The sequence below is a fragment of the Notamacropus eugenii genome, chromosome 2, assembly GCF_028372415.1.
Source record: "Notamacropus eugenii isolate mMacEug1 chromosome 2, mMacEug1.pri_v2, whole genome shotgun sequence".
Classification (NCBI taxonomy): domain Eukaryota; kingdom Metazoa; phylum Chordata; class Mammalia; order Diprotodontia; family Macropodidae; genus Notamacropus; species Notamacropus eugenii.
In genome coordinates, this window is record NC_092873.1 from 231,642,946 (window position 1) to 231,669,144 (window position 26,199).

Genomic DNA, 26,199 nt, shown 5'->3' on the forward strand with positions numbered 1-26,199 from the left:
ACTCCAAGCCTAAAAAGAATAACTACAATATTATTCTGACATTACATGAAATCAAATGGAAAATTGGAATATGATATTCTGAAGCATGAAGGACATTGGATGGCATCCTAAAACAGTGCATTTTTTAAACCTGAGACCAAACATAAGAAAAAAATTGTTTATTAATGTAACTAGGATTAGACAGGGAAATGGCTTGTATCTATCTGTGTATGGGGGTGGGGGTGAATATTCTATTTTTCTTTAAAAAAAAATTCTTCACATTATATGAATAACATTGTAAAGACAGAAACAATGGGCAAAGGCATTGTAAAGTAAAAGATATAACGAAAAATTAAGAGAGTAGATAGAGAAAATTAATTTTTCATGGGAGAATTAAAACTCGTTAATAAATCAATATTATTGGTAAGATAATACAGAAAAATCTCTCTCAGATGGAGAGGTGAAATCAGGGGTCCCAAGTCATGCCTGGTCAGTGCACAAGAGGATAGATGAGTGGAAGACTTTCAATTTATTTCCTTGCCTTTGAATTGGTGGGAGAGTGAGGATAAAACACCCCAGGTAAAATATAGAGGAATAGGAGTTTGGTATAGCCAGCAAAAAAGGAAGCAGTGTGACTAAACCCTACAGAGGCAGGAAAGAGAGTAAGACACAGGTCTTACAAGGAACCTTGCTATTGGGGTGTGTGGTGGACATTTCTAGAGATAAACTTCTATAGGATCCAGAGACATACCTCTCAATACTGACTCAAGCTAACAGAGAAAATGGTTGGGTACCTGGGAAGATACATCTTGGAGATGATAGAACAAGGGTATGTAAGTTCACATGGAAAGTAGCATGGCATTAGAAAGGGTAAGGGATAAAGGAGAAGATAGCAGGATTATACTCCAGACTAGGATTACTGAATACTTCACATTATACTGAAACTGCCTCAATTGGTTAATCATTCAACTATTTATCATATGCCAGGCACTATGCTAAATAAACCCTGGGGATACAAAAAGAGGCAAAAAATAATCTTTGCTTTCATGGAGCTCATAATCTAATAAAAGAAAGCACAGATAAACAGATATGTTGTTGTTTGTCCTTCCTTTTCAAAGAGGACCAGTGACATTAGGAGGTGATGTCTTGACTCACCTGAATTGGATTTAAGTGAGGTACAGTTGCAAAAAGTTGTCAGCCTCACTCTCTCTTCCAGAGTCATCAAAATCCAGTGGCAAGACAAAGTCAAGATGACTGGCAATGGCCCAGGATCCAGGGGATGACCTTGGCGTCTTGGATGTCTGACCAAGCTCTAAGCACTCTACTGTGCCTGCTTCAGCCACCTTCATTGCTGTTGGAACAAATTGTTCTCATCCATTCTACTAAGGGAAATCTTCACATGCTTGGAGTAGACATCCCCAACTCACCAATGGGTTTGAGACTTGTTAGTTACCCTAAACTTGATTTAGCCTGTCTGCCAAAATGCTTTTTACTGGGGTGTGGCCACTACAAATGCTAGAGCTTCTTGGAGCCACAGGTGAGAGTTGAATTCCAGGTGGATACCAAAGGTGGATAAGCAGCCCTGAAAAGAACTTGGCAAGCCCTCACACTAGAGGTGCCAATTCTCCCTAACCACCCCATATGTTTTGCATGACTGTAGATGTATAACCTATATGAAATTCATTGCCTTTTCATTGAGGGAGGAGAGAAGAGAGGAAGGAAGAGAGTTTGGAAATCAAAATTTTTAAAAAATGTTAAAAATTGTTTTTACATGTAATTGAGGGAAAAGACCTACTGTTTTCCAGGTACTATGGTAAGCACCAGGGATACAAACAAAAGCAAAAACAGTGTCTTCCTCAAGGAGCTCACAATCTAATGGGAGCTTACCTCAGTGTGTGTGCCTAAAAACTGTGTGTTTTCATGAGTAGTTGATGGGAAAAAATACAAACAGTTGCTGAAAGAACCTCTTGTAAACATTCATGGCTCTGCACAGTAGAGAAAAATTAGAGGCACTATGTGTGCAAAGGTGTGGAGCACCTAGTATTCCACTAGGGCTTCACTGGTTTTGTCCACCGTACCATTGTAAAGTGCTCCCTGTGCATTTGTTGCATGTTTGCCTTTAAAATTCAAGTTTTGTGTTGTAATTGTGCCCTCAAAATGTAGTGATGAACCTCAATACCTGTAGTGCCAATGCGATATTCACAGTGCCTACGGTGGCTATGAATATCCTGGTGCAGTTCTGAATCATGAAATACAACAGACTCTCCACATGGAAGACAGAACCAAAACATTTATTCAGATACCAGAAAGCCAAATCTATCATAGCAGCAAAGACATCTATACACAATAACAATGTAGAGGGCAACACCAGCCCCAAGCCTTCCCTCTACTAGGCTTCCCACAAACCAGCTCCCTTAAACAAAACCCAAACAAGCTCTTTCACTCATGCTAGCCAGCTGTGTGCTTGCCTGCATCCTTCAGTTCTGACTAGATTCTCTGATCAGCCTTAGTTGTGCTCTAGCTCCACCTCTTTCTATTCCACCCCTCCTGTTCCACCCTTTCAACAAACTGTTTCCACCACAAACTCATGTGACCCAGGCAGGTCACATGGGCCTAGTAGTGAATGGGAAAGATCTTCCCATTTAAATTTCCATTAGGTGTTGTTCTCCATACCATTGTGAAGAGCTTCCTGCGCATTCATTGCATGTTTTCATAGTTTGCCTTCTTTTTAATTCAAGTTTTGTGTTGCAATTATGTCCTCAAAATTTAGTGATGAACCTCAACATCCAAAGTAGCTACATACTTCTCAAATTCACCAGTCAATTGAGGGGTTTTTCCAGAACTTCCATCACCAACTAACATAAGGTTGAACTGCACTTGGGGTTGGTTTGCCTTGGGTGGTAAGCACAATGGTTCTTCTGGAAGTATTTCTGTCTCTGTCTGATTGAATGATGGAGAGCTGACAGAAGTGCAATTCCCTGATCTTTTTTAAAATGTAGAAGAATCTCCAATATCATGACATTTCTGCCAAAATTAATTACATCTTTTAGAAGTCCTTCCTTTGACTTGCTAGAAAACTTACTGGAGACCCAAATTTGGAGTTTTTTGCAGTGCCTGCTCTTACACCTCCAGAGGTTTTCATGGACCTAGCACTGGCAACATGGTATGAACAGAACTTACAGATTGCTCAGACAAATGTCTTCCTTGATGAAGATGACCTGTAAGCTGGAGCCCAGCATCAGGGGTCTAGTTTAAACTGTCCTGTGATGTCAGGGGTATATATTGTATTTGTGACTTTAGTATGTAGCTGAGTAAAACGTGCTTAATTTCTGTGAAACTGAAGGAGATGAATGAGCTTCAGAGTGAATGTGGAAGTTGAATATGCAATTCATATTTGGCCCTGCATTAAGCTGTTAATATTTATTTCCCCTTGACTTTCAGATATAAGACTGCTGCAGTCCCTTCACAGTATTAAGTGGTGAATTTTTTTTTAATTTTAGATCAGAACTCAAATGCAGACTAAAGAAAAGACAAATATATACCATAAACTTAAATGCTGAAACTTACATACAAAATAAGAAATGAAAAAAAGAGATATCATGTGCACAGCAGAACATAAGAGAGGATTCAAAATATGTAGTGATAAATTTTCATTTCAAGAAAACCTATATGATAAATACTACATGTTGTGTTGAGAGCTGTCCATCTTTTCTTTGCTTCCTTTTAAGTTTTCTTTTGTTCTCTCCTGTGCATTTTTCATTTTGTTCTTTTTCTCTCTCTTCTAAATGTGGATATATTTATATATAGGTATATATATACACATATACATATATCCACATACGTACACACACACACACACACACACACACACACACATACATATAGATAGACATATACTTTCCCTAACAAATTCTATTCCTGATCTTTGTTTTTGTGTTTGCGCATATCTCTTATTTCCTATCCCTCCTGACTCCTCTACTTTATTTTTACCCACTACCTTGCCTTCCTAATACTTAGCCAAATCCCCCTTCCAAGGATCCCTCCCCTATTGTCTGATTCCCATAAATCTAAATGCCCTTCTATAATCTCCTACAACCTATTCCCTCACTCTCCCCTCTAGAGATTCTTCCCTTCTCTTCCCAACGATCCCTCCCTCATCCTCCCATCCCCATTGAGCTAAATACCCGTATATACCCCCACTTGAACGTATTCCTTCACCCTTTCCTCTAGAGATCCCTCCCTATCTCCTACCAAGTGGTGAATCTTGTTTGTCACTTTCATTCCCATTTTTTAAATTTAGATCATAACAAAGCTTTTCAAATGATTTTTAAATGTTTAAAATGTTTTTTTAAAGATCATTCAGGACTTAACCTTATTGTATATTTTAAAAAGTTTGTCAAACTGGTTAGTGAGGTAGTATTGTAGAGTTTAAAATTCAAGAGATGGTTGGTAAATTTTTAGAAAAATCTGCAAAGACTTAGATGAACTAATACAAAGTGAAGTGAGCAGAACCAGGAGAACATTATATAACAGCAACATTGTGCAATGATCAACTACGATTGACTTTGTATTGCTCTTAGCAATACAATGATCCAAGACAGTTCCAAAAGACTCATGATGGAAAAATCCCTTCACATCCAGAGAAAGAGTTTAAGGAATCTGAATCCAGATTGAAGCATACAGTTTTCACTTTTTTTCTTTCATTTTTGTTTCCTTTTATTCTCTTTCTTCTTTCCCAACATGACTAACTTGGAAATATGTTTCTTAGGTTCCCAAAGTGGGTGACACCACCCCCCAAAGGGGCGGTGGAATGATCCAGGGGATGGCGGTAACCTTGGGTGCAGTTGGGGGGCATTAAATAAAAATGGGTTAACCAAACCCCAGGAGGATGCTGAGTACCATTTTTGTTGTTGTTGAGAAGGGTATGGTAGGCCAAATAAATTTGGGAACCTCTGTACATGATTGCACAAATATAACCTATATCAAATTGCTTACCATCTTAGAAAGGACAGAGTTCAGGAAGGGAAAAAATTGGAACTCAAAATTTTATAAAAACTGAATGTTGAAAATTTTGTTTATGTGTAGTTGGAAAAAAAAATAAAATACTTCAAAAAAAGAAATAAAGGGAATTGGCAAGATTCCTGAAAGTAGACAGACTATCCAACTTTTACAGCTTTGGAAATGTCGAGGGTTAACCCAGGGTGAGGGGTTTGGTGGGCTGCCCCCAGCCTGCTACCTCCCTGCTACCATGCTCTTTTAGATGGTCTTTTTTTTTTTTTAAAGGAATTGATTTTATTTTATTTGCTAGTTGCCCAGTTTTTTTAAACTTTAATTTTCCTTATGGTACTGGAAAATATCATATGTTTCACAGAATTACAGAACTTTGAGAATTCAAAGCAACCTCAGAGTTTGTCTAATCTTACCCATACACACACACACCCCTACCCTAGAATAAATAACAAGCAGTCATCTAGGCTGTATTTGAAAATTTCCAAGGAGATGCAACTTTGACAACAATCAAGACAATTCCACATTTGTAAAGCTCTAATCATTAGGAGTTTTTTTTTTTAAATTAAGCCTAAATTGTTGCTATTCAACTTCCAACAAGTAGTGTTCCTGATCAACTTCTCCTTCCTTTCGATGAGAGCCCTTCGCATACTTGAATAAAGTTATCATATCTCCCCTGAATCTTCTTTATCACCTTCTGGCTAAATATCTTCGGTTTCTTCCACTGATCTCCACAAGACAAGGAGTCAACATCCTGATTACAGTCCTCTGGACACCCACCAGCTTTTAAATGTCCTTAAATTATGGTGCTCAGAACTTAACACAATATTTCAAATTTCAAATGGGCACTAATTTTTTTGTTTTGTTTTATTTTTAACAAATTTATTTTTAGTTTGCAAAATTTACTTCCATAAGTTTAAAATTTTCTTTGCCTCCCTTCCCTTCCCCCTCCCAATGGTCTTCTTTTAAATGAGCTAAATCAAAGGACATTTTGCTCTCAGCATTGACTGGACCTTCTGTTTCTAATGTACAGTCTTAATGTGCAGACTGAAGTCCTAGTAGTAGACCCTGACAGTGATCCCAAGCTTTCATTTTTTTTAACATCAGTAGTTTTACCAGTGATACTATATAGTTATGATTAATGGAAACACTCTAGTCTCTGAAGAATTAATATTGAAGGCATCTAAAAGATAATAGAGAAATACTCAAAGAAATTAAATACACATTTTTACATTGTAGAATTAGTGGTTTATCCTTAATAACTTTGTTTTGTATCCTTCTATTTTTCCTCATTTTGTCATTTTAAATTATAAACTCTAGCATCAGAAATTAATTTTTATTTACATTTGTATGTTTATTTGGAGTGTCTTAGGTTATTATTAGCATCAGTTAAGTGAAATGATAACCTGTATATTGCATAGTACCTACAGTGTTATTTCCAAAGCACTTTCTCACATAGAATCTCATTTTATCTTTACAGCATTCCTGTGAGTTAAAAATAAAGATTATGTACACAGGGATGTACAATAAATCACACCCAAAGTTACAGAGGCAGTGATAGAAACAAATCTAGGACTCTAGTTCTCCTGACTAGTCTAGTGTTCTTTTTAGTAAAATACATAATTATTTATCTCTTCTTGTCTTTTAATAAGCCCTTTCCCATAAATTAGTATAAAAGTGTGAAGCAGAAGCTATAAGTAAAAAAGAAACACTGATTTGCATTTCCATTCTTCACTATCTTTGCCAACATATACCTACCATTACACTTAAGCTATTACAAAATAGCTCAAGACTACTCACTATTTATTTATTTACTCATTTATTTATAAAATGCTATCCACCTCCAGAGAGAGCTGATGAACTGAGTTCAAACTGAAATATGTTTCTCACTTTTTTTGCAGTGTGGCTAATATGGATATGTTTTGCTTGACTTCACATATATAATTGATATCTTGCTTGCCTTCTCAGTGGGTGGGGGAAGGAGTGAATGGGAGGGAGAGAATTTAGAACTCAAAATTTAAAAAGAAGAGAATGTTTAAAAAATAAAAGCAACTTAAAACTGTTCACTTAAGATATTCAAATATCTTTCTAGTGTTTTAACTAACATTTTTGTTTGAATTACAGTGCTATCAATGCTTCCCACACTGAGAGATGCCTTAATGCAGCAATTAAATTCTGAGAACCTCACAGCTCTTCTGAAGAACAGGTAAATACAAGAAAAATGTATTTAATAAGTAAATCTTCATAATCCCAAATTTACAGATTCACATAAATAGATGTTGTCTTTCCAAACACAGGAATACCTTCAATTTAGAATTATGACGTTTCATAAGACCTTTATAAAGTATTAGTATGGGAAAACTTATGAGAATAGTTAGATTTTTAGCTGAAACTGGAAAATAATTTCACAAAGGTTATTTTAATTAATATAGCTTAAATGCTCTCATAATGATATTTTATTTGCTTATTATTTCCTACAGGTTATCTTTAAATACTTAGACACACTTGTTATTGACATTTCACAGCATTGTCCTACAGTCTTAATCACAATTCTCAGCCTCTTCCCTTTCATTATCTATTCCCAATCCCTCTAGCTCTCAACATTTTTGTAAAATGTAAAATGGGCCTGCCTTACAAGATTGTCATAAGAATTAATTGTAATTATACATACACATGTGTACATATATGCATACATATAGTTGTGTTGTATTGTAAAGTGCCATGTAAATGTAAGCTGTGTTTACTGTTTCATCTGAATGGAATTTTAGTGATATATTTGTCCCATCTTTTTTTCCCCTATGGCTCCCTAGGCCCTTTTATTTTTAGTTACATTGATCTGACTGAGGAGGAGAAAATCAAAGGAAATCAGACATTTGGTTCAGCAATTTAGCAAGGTCATGAAAATATTTTGTCTGAAAACATCTTTAGGGCCAAATTCATTGATGAAATTATCTCATATGCAGGCGTCTCTGTGGAAGATAGAGACTTCTAGAACAGAAAAATAAAAAATATAACGAGTTGAAACACATTAAGGAAGTTTAGAGAAAGAGAAAGCTCACACTATATAAGCTAATATTCTACCACTGTTGTAGTCTGGCCTCCAGTCATAGAACCCTACAGTCTCTAAAGAATTAAAAATGAGTATCACTCTGAGGGCAATGAAGAGGCAGATTATAGATGTGAGCAAGGGTTCACCATAAAGTAGCTTTGTAGAAGAATCAAAATAATGGATGTCATCAAAGAAATAAACGTTCACAAAAGAATATGGACTAGTCACATTATGAGGTCATTGAATAATAATGGATAAACCATGTGCTGTGCTAAAATTCTCATGCTCTTAGGAAGATATTAACAAGAGTGTGCTAGAATGCTGCTATCTGAAACATTAGAGGAACCACTCATATCCATAAGGTTACAGTTCATAGGAGTATACTTTTTTTGTGGCACATAAATGGGAGTTTTTATACAGTGATCAGAGGTGAGAATAGTGTCTGCCCTATAACCATACAGTCTTGGAAATGGAAATAATCCATTAAAGACATTTGGGTAAATGAAATGTTGACACAAAGACAGATGTGAGGCAGCTGAACATGGTTTTTTGTTTGTCTTTAAAGAGTCTTTAATAAAGCAATAAACATTGGCTTTGGGACCTATGTGAACTGATACAAAGTGAAGGAGAAAAATTAGAAAATCATTGTGCACGGTAACAGCAATGTTGTAATGATGGTCAACTGTGAAAGACAACTGCAGTGATCAATACAGTGATCTGAGATAATTCAAAGGACTTAAAATGAAAAAATGCTATCCACCTCCAGCGAGAACTGATGAACTGAGTGCAAATTGAAATATAATTTTCTCACTTTTTTTTGCAGTATGGCTAATGTGGATATGTTTTGCATGACTTCACATATATAATTGATAACTTGCTTGCCTTCTCAGTGAGATGGAGAAAGGAGTGGAAGGGAGGGAGAGAATTTGGAATTCAAAATTTAAAAAGAAAAGAATGTTTAAAAAAATATTTTTTTTAAGTTGGAAGGAAAAAAAGTTGTCTTTGGGATTTCCATGACAGACAAGAATAATTTGCATGGTACAATGGAATGAACAATGGATTTGAAGTTGATATACTGAGGTTCAAATCTGGCTCTGCCATGTAACCTCTTTTATTTTAAATTTCCTCCTTTGTTAAGTTATGGCCTAGATGACTTCTCTTGTCCTTTCAGTTCCAAATTTATGATCCTATGATGCTACAATTTGAGCTGTCAGTAGTCTGGGTAATATAGGTAACCATGCATATAATTAAGCCAATCATCTATCTATCACCCACAGAACAGGCTAGCAAGCCTAGCTGAGGTAGCAGGGACTCCCTGAGGGAGAAACAAGAGGTAGCATGTGCCAGGCCAGGTTTGACTGGGTGGCCAAACTATTACCACCACCATCTCCCCTCAGACCTGCATCGAGTCATGCCATGACCCTGAACGCAGGAGCCTTGAAAATAGCAGTGCTTCTAGCCCAGTACCCTCAGCCATCATCCTTGGAACCAGTCCCCTGTGGAGGTACAACCTGCCAGCTGCTCCTATAGGTCCTACAATCACAACTACTAAAGACCTAGAAAATAATCTTGCCACATCAAATGGTTCAACAGTCAAAAAATGATATGATTGTATCAGTGGAAATGACATTAAAGAAAAGGCATTACTATCTGCTTTGTTACTGTGCCCTAAGGATCATGGGACTTTTTTGTCTGACTTATAACTGAAACCTTCCATATGTGTTGTGTCCTTCATTAGAATGCTAGCTTATTGAAATCTGGGATTGTCTTTGCATCCCTAGCACTTAGCTGAAGCACTCTTTGTTTCCAAGAAGTTTCCCAATCTGAAAATGCTTTAAGAGGTGACAAGTATATGCAATATAGCATGTTTTCGTGTGCAGTGGATAGAGTAGGAATTTGCTGCCAGGTCAAAACATGAAACAAAGTAGTCTAAGAGATGAACTTTAGTGATTTAGCATTTTTCTGATGATTGTCATTTGAATTTTTTATCATGAGAAGATTTCTAGAAGTATGTGCACTTAAATTCTCATTTCTGTTTCTAGCTAATGTAATTAGATATGTAAAAGTACCAGTTTCTTGTGGTTGAAGAAAGAGCATCCAAGATCAAGTGTGTTTTGTAATTATTATTTGACAGCTATTTAGTATGCCATGGCTTGTCTGCTATCAGGTGTGAAGAGTTTTACTTTTGGTATCTGAGACATATCACAGTACATAAATTTAAAATAAAATAAAATTTCACCAATATCAAAGAAATGTCATCTCAAAATAACACAACTTAAGTACAGCAAATATTTAAACTCATAACCCCATTAGATTGTAAGCTTGTTGAGAGCAGATTCTATCTTTTGCCTTTCTTTGTATTTCTAGTGCTTAGCAAAGTTCCTGACACAGAACAGGAGCTTATTAAATGCTTGTTGCTGGACATTTAAGTGCAAAGTATTGTTCTAGGTCCTGGAGATGCAAACCCCTGCCCTCAAAGAACCTACCTCCTTTTGGGACTAATAAGACATATGCAGATAAGCATAATACAAAGTTGGGTATAATAGAGTGAAAGAAGAAGTCTAGGCAAAATGTTGTAAGAATATTTAGAAAGAAAGAAAAATATTTTTGCCTAGGGAATTAGAAAAGGGCACAAATCAGAAAGAACTGAACCTAAAAAAAAATAAGAATTCCAGGAGGCTAGAGAGGAGAACAAAGTGCATTTCAGCCATTAGAGACTTATGCAAAAGTGGCATATGGCATATGAAATATGGGGAACAGCTAATTTTCCAGTTTGATTGGAATATAGAGTGCATAAAAGGGACTGACGTGATTAAGACTGGAAAGGTATATTGGAGATAGATATGGAGTGCCTTATATTTATGCTAGACTAAGATTTTTGTATCTTATCCTAGAGGCAATAGGAACCACTAAGTACAAATGGTAGAAATCTGAGACTAGAGTGCAAATCTACTAAGTAAAGCACTCCATCTTTATCATAGTGCCAGAATCTTGGCTCTTTTGGTCTTCTTGTTAGAGCAATAGATTTACAATGATTATTACTAATGATCTTTTTTTGGAGAATGGCTTAGTTAGACCTTCCTCCTCAGAAGATTATTTTGATATCTGTATGGAGGATTTATTGAAAAGAGGAGAAACTGAAAGCAGTGAGAACTATTACATATTGAGGATAATGAAGAGTGCCTTGAAAGTGACTTGAAAGAAGAAAGTACTCTCAGTAGAAGGTGAATTTAGAGCATAGGCAGTTTAGAGAGACAGGTAATTAATTCTGTTTTGGACATGTTGAATTTGAGATGCAGACAAGACAACCAGATATCTAACCTCTCTCCTGGACATTCTTTTTAATGCAACCTAAAATTAGATTGAGTTTTCTGGTTGCTATATTCCCATCATATTGAGCTTACAATCCTTGAAAGCATCTAGATTTCATACAACAACTTGTTTTGCACCTTCCTAATGAACTTATATATCATCATGTACTACAGTTATCTACGGGAGGCAGTGAGGATTAGTGGATTGAGAGCTGTCCTTGGAACTAAAAGACCCACGTTCAAGGCCTGCCTCTGATGCATGTTATTTATGTTACCCTGAACAAGTCACTTAAATTTTAGTGCCCTAGCCACTTCCTGACACTATTAAGTTGCAGAAAAGGTGCCAGCATTCATTGGGAGAGGGAGTTTGCTCATTCCAGAGCTCCCCATACTTGTAGAATCACCAGTCTAATTCCTTTTCCTATAATTAACTATGTATATGTCTTTCCTTTCTGTAGACTGTAAGCACCATGAGGTCATGTTTTAGCTAAACTTTGTACCTCCTCTAGTTCAGTTCCCTACACATAGTTGGGCTTAATCAGTATTTTTGAGAAGAGCAGACCAAGTGAAACAACTAAAGAATGTTTTTTTCTAAACCAATGAATAAAAAGCTTTTACATAGACTATTTCACTGAATCTTCACAATAGCCCTGTGAGGTAAGAAGTGCTATGACTATTACTGCCACATCAAAGATGAAGAAACTGAGGCTTAGAGAGCTGGATATCTAACCACAATCACACATTACAAGTATAAATGGTAGACCTCTGAGGCTAGGATGCAAATCTACTAGGTAAAGCATCCCATCTTTATCACAGTGCCAAATTCTTGACTCTTTTGGTCTTCTTATTAGGGCAGTAGATTTACAATGGTTAAATGTCAGTGTAGTTATTGTAATCGGTGTTAATGTCATATCTATTGCCTTTCCCATTTTACATCTCTAATTACTTGTTAAAAGTGCAAGACAAAGTTACTCCCTGTTTTACTTTTTTTTTTTTAAAGAAAGCTTTCAGCTTTGCCTTAACATATCAGCAGATTTATACAAGCAATTTTTTAGGGATAAGAGGAAAAATCAGTAGATTTGGAGTCAGAGGACCACATACGCCACTTACTACATGTGACAAGTCTTTTAATGCTTCTGGGACTCATTTTCCTCATCGATAAAATGAGAATCTTGGACTAGATAACCTTTCAGCTCCCTTCTACTAACTCTGTAAATCTGTGGTCCACTTTCACATTAATAATGTCTTTTCATGTTTGTTAAAATATAATCTATTTCATTTTTTGGTAATATAATTGGCACTCATCATGTCCAAAGCCTACTCTTTTCTGGAGGAAAAAGTTTGTGATGTAATAGTGTGAGCTTCTGCTTAATCTGTTAGTTCTTGGTCTCTCTCATTTTTTTGTCCCCCAAGCTATCCTCATTTTTTCCTGCCTTTGCATTTAAGTCATCAGTATGCCTGTTGATTTAAAATGGAAGATTTTATCAAAGCCTATGTAGACTTTCTTTATATCCTTAAGAGCTGAAATTGGTGTGTAGGTTGCAGTTATTTTCATGATGGTCTTTTTGCAAATACTTACCATCATTACTACTATAAGATGACCAAATATCCCATGAAATGATGTTTCTTTTTCCTTTGGATACACAATAAAATCAATTCCACTCATTCTTTTCTTTGCCTTTTTGTGGCAAAACATAATACATCCTTCCATTTAACTGCATTTCCTTCTTCTGGTTTTCTTTATAACAGGAAAGTCAAAAATGATATGATTTAGGTCTTATGTTCCATCTGTTTGAAAGACTCATTTCAGAAGCATGCTGTGTTGTAGTGCCCTTTTGTTATTCATGCACAAAATGAACACAGCATGTCATAGTATCTGCATAATGAAGATAATCTGTTTTTTAATAATTTGTATGTTGATTTTAATAGCATGTTTTATAACAACACTTTTAGATTTTGTAGATTAACCTCTCATTTTCTGAATTTAAGTATTATCATTTTTTCCCCCTTAGGCCTTCAAACAAGTTAGAAATATGGGAGGATCTGAAGATAATAAGTAAGCTTGCATATTTTATGTGTATATATGCTAAAATGTAACTGAAGTACTTATAATTCTAAAATATAAGGGTTTGTTGTTGATATTCTTACTGTCAGTTTTAGTGCTTTTTTGTGGTTAATTCTTACATAATGTGGTCCTAAATTCTGCACCTGTGAAATCACAGGACAAGACATTATAACTAAATAATGCTGTGGTTCTGTTCCCATTTCCTTTTCAAAGTAAGATTTTTATTTTTTTTTTCATTGCTTTCTACATTTCTTAAAAAGGCTAGTAACCAAAACCTTATAATGAAAGTTCTTATAGTTATAGCATAGGTTTTTGAGGGAGTAGGGGGAGGAATGAGAGTATTGCCATCAGATTTGAGTTGGTGCTGTGTATTTTAAAAATTCTTTGACACAAAAAGAATAATTCACCCTTTCCTCCCCTCCTGTTTTTAGACTGTAAACTGACTATATAAAACAATTACTAAATAACAGATTATGTTAATAGCTTATGTCTATATAAAAATTTTTAGTGTAAATTCTGTGACTCTCATTGTGAGAAAGCTGAGGTTCAGAGAGGTTGAATTTATATAAATATGTCACACAGCTAGTAAATGGCATAGTGAGGACTTTAACCCAAATCTTATTGTTTTCCTGCTGTCCTTGCTGCCTTTCAGAATTATTAGTTTCAACTCTCTTCATTAAACTTTTTTACATAACTGCTCACAAGTTGCAAAATAAGACAGATTTGAGTTTCAACAAGCCCTCTAGCATCTCTGAGGAAGGTGGCTGTGAACAACAGAATAATCAAAAGATGGACAGCAGAAAAGAAGCAGCTTCATAATTAGCTGTTTTTCAAATTGCAAATTATAAACCCCATAACTGTACTAATTAAATTGTTGTACTTAATAAATCTCTTCTTTTAAACCAGTATTTCCCTTCATACATACCCAGTGATGCTCCATAATGTAGCCTGATGAGCCATGCAAGTAAAGTCTTTCTGGGGTTTTTTGGCATGCTGTAGTTTGCAGCTCTTCAAGGGCTCTTCCGGTCCTTCCTAGCTTGGATTTCAAAGCTAATACTGTAAAACTCTTTGGGTTTATTATCTTAATTCAGAAACTGGTTCTCTTTAAATAGTAGGTAACTTTGAAAAAATAACCACTTAGTCTAGTGAATATCCTCTCATATCAAATGAAAAACAAAAAAAATTATTTTTCTTTCCTAATTCTACTACTACATATCTCTTTATCATATGGTTAAAAAAAAGTTTTGGACTGGCAAATTTCTGTAACTCTTATAATTGCAAGGCAATATTATGTATATTCTAAAAAGTGATCATGTTAATGAATAAAATCCTGAAGTAATGCAGTTTTGTTGTATATGTTTTAACAATCACAAAATTATTTCTGTTTCCCTTTGAAGGTTTCACAAGAAGTATTGTTGCTGTATATAGTACTTGCATGCTTGTTGTCCTTCTGCGGGTCCAATTAAATATTATTGGTGGATACATATATTTGGATAATGCAGCAGTTGGCAAAAATGGCACTGTAAGTTTATCACACTAAATGGACACCTGTCTCCCCTTTCTTTCAAAAAGCTCTGTAAGTTCATATATTGTATAAAAAAATATTGTGGTAGCATGCCTGTGTGACTGTATTTCAGGAGTTGATGAACTTAGGTACAAGGTACCTTTAACATTTGCATTTCCAATTTCATTATATGTTACATGACACTGTTCTTAGCCCACTTGGGGGGCTTGAATGTATAGCATGTAGATCAGCAAAACTGTATAAAAATGTTGCTAAATATAATACAATTTAGTAAGAAAAAGACATTTGTGGATCACTTTGACTCAACTTGATTTTTCACTTCTGTAGACACTTCTTGCTCCCCCTGAAGTCCAACAGCAATATTTGTCAAGTATTCAGCACCTCCTAGGAGATGGTAAGATGCTAAGATGGTTATCTAAGAACTGACTAATTTTGCTCTGTTTGTAGTAATGAAGAAATTATTTGGGTTTTTGTTTTTGTTATTTATTCATAGGTCTGACTGAGTTGATCACTGTTGTTAAACAAGCTGTACAGAAAATTTTGGGAAGGTAAGACTAGCTAAGTAAATTTGCACTTTTTATATCCTTTATATTCCTAGAACACTGATAGATTAAAAAAATAATTAAAATCAATCTGGTGAGAGAGTCAACTTGACAAATTGTAATTTAGATGACTTACCTATAGTACTTAGGAGAATCCTTCCTCTTCTTTGTAGCCTTTCGTCATTGAGGGAAATGTTTTGATATATCTCAAACTTTTTCATTTTTAGGGTAATGTGTCACTAGAACTTTTATATAAGCCAGACAAAAATGTTTCACATGCCAGCAATATCTGTAATTATTGTGGAACTTCTCTTGTGAATCCCCAACAGTATAGCTTTACTAAATCCCTACTCTATTCTTGACCTGACTGCTAGAATCCTATCTGTTAAAGTGATTTCTTTTTTTTTTTTAACCTAGCAAATAGCAAGAAGCAAAGTATGTTAATGTACTATATTTAGTATGCTCTACCCCACTTCCCTTTTCTTTTTTCCCAGTGTTTCCCTTAAGCATTCTTTGTCCCTTTTGGAGTTGGAGCAGAAACTAAAAGAAATCAGAAAAATAACTGAGCAGCATACATCTTCATCATGGATTGATAAGACTGGATCCAAGTCTTTACTCTGTCAGTATATGATGCCAGATGAAGAAACTCCATTAGCAATTCAGGTGCTTATTTCATTGCTCTTTTAACTACACTGATTTTTGCCTTATTTTTCCCAAATAAATTGTTGACTGAATTTTGTTTTTTGAATCTCTTAAAACTCTTATGGGTTTTTAAAAATAAATTAAAGATGATACTATGAAATTTCAATAATTTGGAAGCCAAAACTCAGAAGGGAAAGACTAACTGCTAAAAGTATTGTAGATTGATTACTACTATAATTGTCTTTCATTAAAATGCTACTTTAATGCTTCATTTAGAAATGTAAGTAACCGTGAGTTTTCAAAAGCTATGCCAGAGGAATAGAAATTCTGACCATCCAACAAGCTGGAAATGTTTTGAGTATGAACCCAACAACAGACTGTATTCTTGTTATCCAGGCACCATCCTAACTGCATTTGGAGAGGTTCATCAACAGGTTGGCTGCAAGGATATGAACTTTTTTTTCAACTTTAGTAACTGAAGATGTGGAGGTCTTATAATATTCATCAGTGGAGGGAAAACATGAAGATACTGGTCCTTAAAGAACTGAAGTATAGGTTAGAGTTGTAGTTCTTAACATTGAAATAATTTTGTATTCTCATTTAAGAACAGTAAGGTGTCAAATTGGTTAGTAAATATCAGTTGATTCATATTTTGATCTTTTGTGAAAAGATGAATGTCAGACTAATAATACTTTATTTTATCTATCTCTTTAAATGTATCCTTATAAAAATAGAGTCTGTGCCATCCTATTTTATATACTGTATACACATATCCCATGATAAATATTTATTAGCTAACCATTATCTTTAAAAAGTTTCTATATATTCATTTAATACATTTATGTCTCCACACTTTTTTTCATTTACTTAATTTTGAATGTAATTATTAAACATGAATACATTCATTGTATAAAGATGAATAAATAAGATTGTTTATGAGACTTTAAGCTGCTCTTATGTACATGGTATTTTATATTTAAAAGCATGTTAAGCTGGGGCAGTGCCAAGATGGCAGAGTAAGGACAGGGAACATGCTTGAGCCCTCCCCCAAAACCCTCCAAATATATGTAAAAAATTACTCTAGATAAATTCTAGAGCAGCAGAAACCAAAAAAAGACAGATTGAAACAAATTTCTAACCCAAGAAAATCTGGAAGGTCCTTGCACCAGGCTGGGAGAGGAACACAGTCCATTGGAAGCCACACCAGCACAGACCAGCCTGAGAGATCCTGAAGCGAGCCTCAGAGGACTGAATTGCAGGCAGTTGTGGTGGTTTTCAGATTTCTCAAACCACAAATACTAAAGATAACTTAGAAGGTCAGTAGGAAAGGTCTGTTAGACCTAGGTGATAGAGAAGCACAGTCCAGCCCTGGCCCCAGCACAGCCCAGGGGTGGAGGCAGCTGTTGGCAGTGGCTGTTTCCAGATCTCAGATGGTAAGGGGATTTGGGACACAGTTATGAAAGATAATATCTTTCCTTCTGTTATGATAATGACCTTGTATATCTAAGTCATATATCCACTTGGACTTTGTTGTACCCTATGGCATGATACGTTGACCTAAACCTAATTTCTAGAGGACAGCTTTACAATTCGTTCAGTAGTTTTTGCCCTTACCCAAGTACAGAGGTGGAGAACATGCAACATCAAGACCACATGGGGCTCTCTAGGTCCTCAAGTGTGGCTCTTTAACTGAATCCAAACTTCACAGAAGAAACTCTTTTATTAAGAAGATTTGTTCTTTGAAGTTTAGATTCATTTAAAGGACTGCACTTGAGGACCTAGAGGATCATATGTTGCCTCAAAGCTGCAGGTTCCCTACCCTGGCCTAGTAATATGTATCCTTGGGTTTACTGAACCTTGTACTACTGTGGTCATTTACTTCTGGAATATTTCTACCTAATCTGTTCCATCTTTTTTGTTTGTCAGCCAATACCAAATAATTTTGATAATTATGACTTTATGATGCAGTTTGAGATGTGGTATTATTTGGCCTCTTTCATTTCTGGTTTTTTTTATTTATTTCTCTGGAAATTCTTGAATGTTTATTCCTCCAGATGAATTATTTTAAAAATTTTGTCTAGTATCTTTAGTAATTTGAGTAGTATGGTGCTAAATCTGTAAATTAAGTAACATTTTTATTATATTGGCTTGGCCTAACTATGAACACCATGGCTTAACCCAATCTCTTCAATTATTTATAATAATCTTCCTTTATTTCCCTAAAGAATATTTTATGGTTTTAATTATGTATGTTTTAAGCATATTTTGATAAATTGACTTTCATATTTAATATATTTTAAAATTATTTTAATGGAATTTTTTTTATCAGCTGTTCTTTTTGTTTGGAGAAGGAAATGGCAAACTGCTCCAGTATCTTTGCCAAGAAATACATGATTGAATGACTCAATAACAAAATTTTTTTCTTAATGATATATAGAAAAGCTGGTTGTTTCTGTGGGTTTATTTTATATTATGAACATATTACAATATATCGTTTATATTTCATATTACTTTAATAAATGGTTTATTGTTTCAGTTTCTTTTTAGCTGAGTTTATAGTATGTGGTAAGCCATTCATATGCAAATCATAATAATTTTGTTTCTCTTCTTTGCCCGTGTTTATTGCCTCAATTTCTTTATCTTGTCTTATTGCAATAGGTAGCATTTCTAGAATTATATATTGAATAAGAGTAGTGACAGGGGAATCCTTATTTCACTTTGATCTTATTGGGAAAGTTTCTAGGACTTCTTTATTACAGATAATGTAGCTCTTGTTTGCTGTGTTTGCTGTGTTATCGGAAAGTACAGAGGCAGGTGGTAGTGTAGTGGATAGAGTGCTGGATCTGGAATAAGAAAGACATGAATTCAAATCTGGCCTCAGACCCTTACTAGTTGTATGACCCTGGACAAGTCACTTAACCTCTGTTTGCCTCAGTTTCCTCAACTGTAAAATAGGGATAATTACAGCACATACTTCACAGAGTTTTTGTGAGGCATCAGTGAGAGAATATATACATATAAAAAGTACGTTGGGTTATGCCAGTATTTTGGTACCATTATGTTCTGTATGTATATTTTATTTATTCCATTATCGTCTAGCATGTTTTATGTTCATAAATATTTAATAATAGCTAGCATTTATATAGCACTTTAAAGTGTACAAAGTACTGTATGTGTTATCTCAGTCCTCACAACAATCCTGTGAGATAGGTGGTATTATTAGCAACATTTTATAGATAAGGAAACTAAGGCTGAGAGAGATTGTGATTTGCCCAGGTTAACACAGCTAAGATGAGTATCTGAGGCAGGAATCTGAATTCAAATCTACCTAACTTGAAGTCCAGCACTCTATCTACTGCCATACCTAGCTATCTAGTTGACTATTGTTTGATGGTATCATATGCTGCCTTTCTTAGTGTTTTTGCTCAGAAAATATGCATAAAAGATAAATCAGAGAGTAGATGCTTTTAAAACATTATCTTTATATTCACTTTAGGAATATGTCACTAGTGCAGTTGGTCTTAAAACATTTTCCACCTGTGGCAAAACTTTTATAAGTATTTTGAATGAAATAAAAGAAATATGTTTTGATAAAATGGAAAATGGAATAAATCTTCTTTCAGTTAAAGGTGGAGAATAAAGGAAGGCAGCATGATACAGTGGGAAAGAACAGTGAATATAGGGGTTCAGAACATGAGTTCAAATCCTGCCTCTGCTGCTTATTATGTATGTTAAGTGATTTAACTCTCAGGGTTTATTTTTCTTATCTGTAGTATGAGAGGTATGTACTAGATAGTCATTTCTAACTCTAGATCTATAATCCTATGCCATGGGGAATGGCAGAGCCTCATAGAATTAATCCACATTTGTGGACTTACAAGAGATGATCAGGCTCTGGGGAAAAAAATCATGCTAACCAAATTCTCAAGAAGATACTTCATAAATCAAAATATTAATGATGTACTTGGCACTAAAACTGATACCAACTATTTGCACAAGGCCATCCTGGTGAGTAAACCCACTCATAAGCCTAATTCATTAGTAAAGTACAGGTGACATTACTGACATGCTAACCAATATTAATTAGGCAACTAGGTAGTATGGTGGATAGAGCACTTAACTTTAAGTCAAGAAGACCTGTGTTCAAATCCAGCCTCACACACTGGAGGTATTACTGAGCAAGTCACTTAGCTTCTCTCTGCCTCAGTTTCTCAGTTGTAAAATAGGGATAATAAAAACATCTTCCTTGCAGGGCTATTTTGAGATCAAATGAGATACTATCCATTAAATTTTAAGTTCCTCCATTAGAGGATAAGCTTCTTGAGTACACAGACTGTCAAGGGCAGCTTAGTGATGCAGCAGATACTACTGGCCCTGGAATCAGGAAAATCTGAGTTCAAATCTGGCCTCAGACACTTACTAGCTGTATGAATCTAGGCAAGTCACTTTACTTCTGTCTACCTCAGTTTCCTCAGCTGTAAAATGGGAATAATAACTACCTACCTCACAGGGTTGTTGGGAGAATCAAATGAGATAATAATTGCAAAGCAATTAGTACAGTGCCTACTACATAGTAAGTACCATATAAATATTGGCTGTTATAATTATTTGCAGAAGGCACTCCCTCCAATTGGGTAAATCCACTCAGGAAACCAAATTATATAATCAAAAGGTTGTTTGAGCATAGAACTAGAAAAATGTACAACTACCTAATGGTATGTTCTGAAGAAATATTGCTAGACTCTGCTCTTGGCAAGGCCAGTATTACTTAAGAAAATCACAGGGAGAGTGGAACGCTAGGTTTCACATAGGGTAAAGCCATGAGATGAGAAGAAAACAAGTGTAACTCTCAGAATAAACAAAATCATAAGAGTGAAGATGTGCTGATTTCTAAGAAACCTACGTCAATCCGAATCCATGGCCAAGAGTTCTGCCAAAGCTTGAGAGCCAGAAATGCAAGAAGTCATGGAATTTATATTTTGCCTAAACTAAATTCCCCAAAACTAGATCTCTTTATTCTGGAGGCTATTAAGTCCTGCCTTCAGATGGCACTAATGACTCAAATAGCCCTCGCAGGGGCCCTGCTGCCTCATCCATTCATTCTCAGTCATGTACCCACAAACCATACCTCTCCTTAAAACTTTTACTCAAGGACTGGTGAAACACAGGGATAGATATAAAGTAAAGGGTGTGCTTCTAGCTGGTAGGGCACCAGATTTAATTCATGAGTAATGGGGAAGATCTTACCACCCATTCAGTCTGCCTCTGTGTAAGTTTCTTAGTGTAAATGTTGTAAGGTTGTCAGACTTGGATTCCTGCATTCATAGGTTTACCTGATAATTTGCTGTTATGTTCTTATCCTGCAGCATCTATGTTTTGCAAGACGAATTAGGGATAGGAATTTTACCTATAATTTCATTGTTTTAGGTAACTCCCAAGTGAGGAAGCACCTCCTTATCAATTGAGATCAGGTCCTTCTCTTCAACTTAGAGTGTTAGAGTTGCCTAGAGCTCTGAAAAATTGATATGACCAGGATCACACTGCCATTATGTGTCAGAAGCCCAACTTGAATCCAGATTTTCCTTGTTTTGAACGTACTTTTCTATCCTCTATTTCTTGCTACCCTTCTCAGGATTAATTAAAAAAAAAAAAAGGCTGCAAAATTTATATTGTGTAAAAAGGTCTGCCAGAGTGATTAATCCATCCATGTGATGGTCACATTCTGGATTTTACCATTATATATCTGTCCCATAGATTACTATGTCCAAAAATATAGATGATGACAAAATTGTACCTATTAAAAAGGTGCAGTGCATCTAGTGTTAATTCAGCTGCTAGGCTACGTGAAGATACTTCGGATTATAGACTGATTTAGAGGGTCTTCGTATATCCATCTTGTATAAGCAAATAAATTGGAGATCTGTAAGGTGTGAGCCAGATTTAACGCTATACTTGTGTACCCTTTAGCTATAATTTATAAATATACATACATTAGACATGAGTGTGTGTAAAAATATCTTTCTTCTTTAAACATTGTTTTGATATTGACAAAGCTTAGTCTTTGAAAAATTCTAAATTCTTCAATTTTATAATTTGATTCACTTCCATTATAACTGTATTAGCTTCTTAAAACCTAAAATATGACCTGTTTATTTTTTAGGCTTGTGGTCTCACAGCAGGAGATATTACTACTATTAAACTACTTAATGAAACAAGAGATATGTTGGAAAGGTATGTGTATCCTGAATATTAAAAATATATATTTGAATATTTTGTGTACTTTAAAGCTCCAAAACTGGTATAAATTAAAATTGGATTTTCAACCTGACTTCCAGGATTGAATCATAAAATTCCAGAACTGTAAAGATATATAATTACTCTATTACTAATTCCAGGCATAATATCACTTAATCATTGGAGATATATATGTCCTTAAGTGTTTTCAGGCATAGAGATTCTATGACATAATTAACCAATTTGTTTTATACTTTATCAGGTCTTCTACCTAAATCACTTATCATTTAAGCCTATTTGTATTCTCTAGTAACTTTGATATTGCAGTGGACTTTGGATATTTTGTTGTGGGCATTTTCTTTATCAGTACAAATCACAATCCATACTCTTGTCCTCTGAGACACTTGCATAGTCTCCACAGGTGTTCACCCAACGTACTTGAACTCTTCTTCTATGTCCTTTGCATCTTGTACCAGATGGTACCTCTCAAGAACATGATTTTGAGGGGTTCTTTTTGTTTTCTTACACATAATCTCAATCTGGTAAAACTTGAGATCTTTAGTTTTGGCAGCAGTTCATCTTGGCAGATGGTACTTAGTACCTAGTAATTTGCATTTACCAAGGTCTTTGAAAACAGGAATGTAGATATGTTAAATATCTAGAGGGAGGCAGAGTCAAGTTTTTAGAGTAAGAGGAAGTATTTTTGCCTAGCTCCCTCAGTACTCCTCCATGATGACATAGAAAATACATTGGTCAAATTCTGATTGGGAAAGCCAAGAAAAAGTCACGAGTCATTTTTTCATCTCAGGGCAGCTTATGAAGACAAAGAAGGAGGTCTGCAGAAACCGGAATGAGAGGCTAGCCAGGAGTACTATAGCAACAACAGGGAGCATTCTAGTGCCTAGATTCACAGAAGAGAACCAAGGCAGGAAACACCTGAGCAGAAAGAGATAGGTTACCTGAATTCAGTGACTCATTACCCAGTTCAGGGTCATAGATCTGGGGCAGAAGGAACAGTTACAAATGAGCATGGGTCCCAGTTGTCTACTGGTCAAGGAACAAGTCCCAGAAATGTAGCTGTTTGACCCTGAGCCCAGGAGAAAATTGGTGACTCAGTCTTTATCTTGGTGACTAGTCTTTATCCCAGCACATAAATCTGTAGTGGAGTAACAAGTTAGGAGTAGCAGACCAAAGGAGAGCTAGCAATTCAGTCACTCTTAACCTGAAGAACCTACCAGGGAGCTAATATTGACTATGTCCAACAACAATCTACTGCAAACCTGCACAACTTGTGGCCTGAAGGCTGGTTACAGCCCTTGAGCCACTTGCACACCAACAGATTTCCTCTGCATGCTAAGGATATTTTCTTCTACATTTTTCATGGGCTTCCGAAATCCTTTAGCATGCAGCAACCTGAAAAGGCCATTGTGCAGGCATGATCTATTGCAACCCAACCATGTATAAGCCAACAGACCCAAATTTGTATCAGGAACTTGCAGAACTGAGATCAGGAGAGCAGTGAACAAACCTCTCTCTGTGTCACCATTTTGGGAACACTCAAAACTTGCAGGCCTCCAGACTGAGCCATGAAAGCAGAAGTAAAAGAATAGAAGCTCAGCCAGACATTTTCTCCCTCCCCACAGAAGTGTGCAGAGCTTATCACTAACAAAATCAAGAAGTAGTCTAGAAGAATGAGCAAACAAAGAAGAACCTGGCTAAAGGCACATATACATAATTAGAAGTATATTAATTACTTATGGATAGAGTGAGACAATATAATAAAAATGATAATGCTCCCTAAATTAATATACTTATCCAATGCCATGCCAGTCAAACTACTAAGGACTACTTTATAGATCTGGCAAAAATAGAAACAAAATTTATCTGAAGGAATAAAATGTCAAGAATGTCAGGGAAATCCATTTTTCAAAAGGGTAAAAAGGTGGTTTATCAGTACCTAATTTCCAAGTATACTACAAAACTATAACTATTGACATGGCCAATAAAGAATTAAATCCATGAGAAACATCAGAAGTTCGACCTTTTTCTCTTTCTGCTATTTTCCAGAAGGACATTAAAACAGATTTTACAAGGTACCTTTTAAGATAAATAATGGGAAACAAATGAATATAAATTAAACATGGACTTTCCAGCCTGATATGTGGGGACAGCCACAGTCCCAAACCGCTGCATCCCATAATAGCTAATGAATCCAATTTTCTTGAGAGAGTTCTTTGATTGTTGTCCTTGATGGTCAGTTCCTGTTATATTTCTGCAAGGATTTGAATCAGCTAAATAAAATTTTATTCCATGAAATAAAAGCTATAACTTAAAAATAACTTGGTACTAGATAAGAAATGACAGGTGGGTCAGTAGAAAAGGTTACATTCACAATGTGCAGAAATAAGTCCTTACAGTACCCTAGTATTTGACAAACCTAAGTATCCCAACTTATTCACTCAGGACCTTATTATTTGACAAAAAATTGCTGGGAAAACTTTATAACAGCTTGGCAAGAAAGTAGTTGTGAATCAACATTTTAAACCAAGATAAGCTCCAAATGGGCACATGACTTAGACATAAAGGGTGACATCGTAAGCAAATTAGAGGAATATTGAAGAAATTAGAATATTGAAGAGGTTTTTGGAAAAGAGTTCATGACCAAATAAGAGATAGAATGGTATACAGCAGTAAAATGGAAACTTAATTACTTGAAATTAAAAAGGGCTTGCTCAACCAAACCAATGCAACTAAAATTAGAAGAGAAGCAGGAAGTTGGGAAAAATTATTTGCAGCAAGTTTCTCTGACAAACATTTCTAATTCATAAGAAAAGAGCCATTCCCCAGTTGACAAATGGTCAAAGAATATGAATAGGCATTTTTCAGAAGAAGAAATCAAGTTATCAATAGCCCTATGAAAAAATGCTCTAACTCACTAATAATTAGAGAAAAGCATATTAAAGCAACTCTGAGGTTCTACTTCATACTCATCAGATTGAGTAAGTTGGCAAAAAGAAGGAAAATGATAAATGTTAGAGGAGTGGGAGGAAACACTGTTTGTGAAGTTGTGAACTAGTCCAACCATTCAGAACTATGCCCAAAAAGCTATTAAACTGCATCCTTTTTGAGGCAGAAATGTCACTACTAGGTCTGTTTTCCAAAAAGGTCAAAGAGGAAGAAGACCCATATATACAAAAATATTTATAACAGCTCTTTTTGTGATAGCAAAGAATTGGAAAACTAAGAGAATGTGCATCAATTGAGGAATGAACAAATTATGGTATATGATTGTGATTGTAAACTATTGTGCATAATAAATTATGAAAAGAGGGGGTTGCAGAAAAACCTGGAAAGACAACGCGAACTGATGTAGGAAGTGAGCAGAACCAGGACAGTTTATACAACAGCAGCAATATTGTAAAGCCAGTCAGCGCTGAGAGAAGGAGAAGTTCTAATCAACGTGGTGACTAACCCTAATTGCAAAGGGCTCGTGACAAGTGCACATCAAAGCATATGTTCTTTTTCTTTCTTCTTCTTTCTTTCCATAGCCAATGGGAGAATTTGCTCTGCATGACCATACATATTTATGATGATCTTTGTTTTTCTTGCCTTCTCAAAACGGGAAGGGAAGAATTTGAAATTGAAAATAAAATTAAATTGGGAAAAATTATAGCCCCATAGGAAAGTTAAAAATTATATATTTTGATTATATTTGGAAAATTTTAGCATACAAACATGAATGCAAATCATTGTTCATCAAAATAATTAGTTTAATAAAACAACTATTTTGCATTTTAAATTTAACTTTGATTTTTAATGATAAATTTTACATACCTGTCAGAAAA

At 35.3% G+C, this 26,199-nt stretch overlaps 1 protein-coding gene across 2 annotated transcripts in view; it reads left to right on the forward strand.

The window, feature by feature from the left end:
• PEX3 (peroxisomal biogenesis factor 3) overlaps window positions 1–26,199 on the forward strand; it is a 57,080-nt gene that overhangs the window by 21,121 nt on the left and 9,760 nt on the right. The window contains exons 1-8 of one of the 2 annotated variants that reach the window (XM_072643490.1): window positions 1,371–1,516; window positions 7,111–7,192; window positions 13,359–13,402; window positions 14,809–14,933; window positions 15,264–15,330; window positions 15,430–15,484; window positions 15,973–16,141; window positions 22,281–22,351. In XM_072643490.1, the coding sequence (XP_072499591.1) occupies window positions 1,462–1,516; window positions 7,111–7,192; window positions 13,359–13,402; window positions 14,809–14,933; window positions 15,264–15,330; window positions 15,430–15,484; window positions 15,973–16,141; window positions 22,281–22,351 (668 nt within the window). In that variant the 5' untranslated portion in view covers window positions 1,371–1,461. Of the gene's footprint in view, window positions 1–1,370; window positions 1,517–7,110; window positions 7,193–13,358; window positions 13,403–14,808; window positions 14,934–15,263; window positions 15,331–15,429; window positions 15,485–15,972; window positions 16,142–22,280; window positions 22,352–26,199 lie in introns of those variants that run through there. The other variant, XM_072643489.1, reaches the window with a different exon arrangement.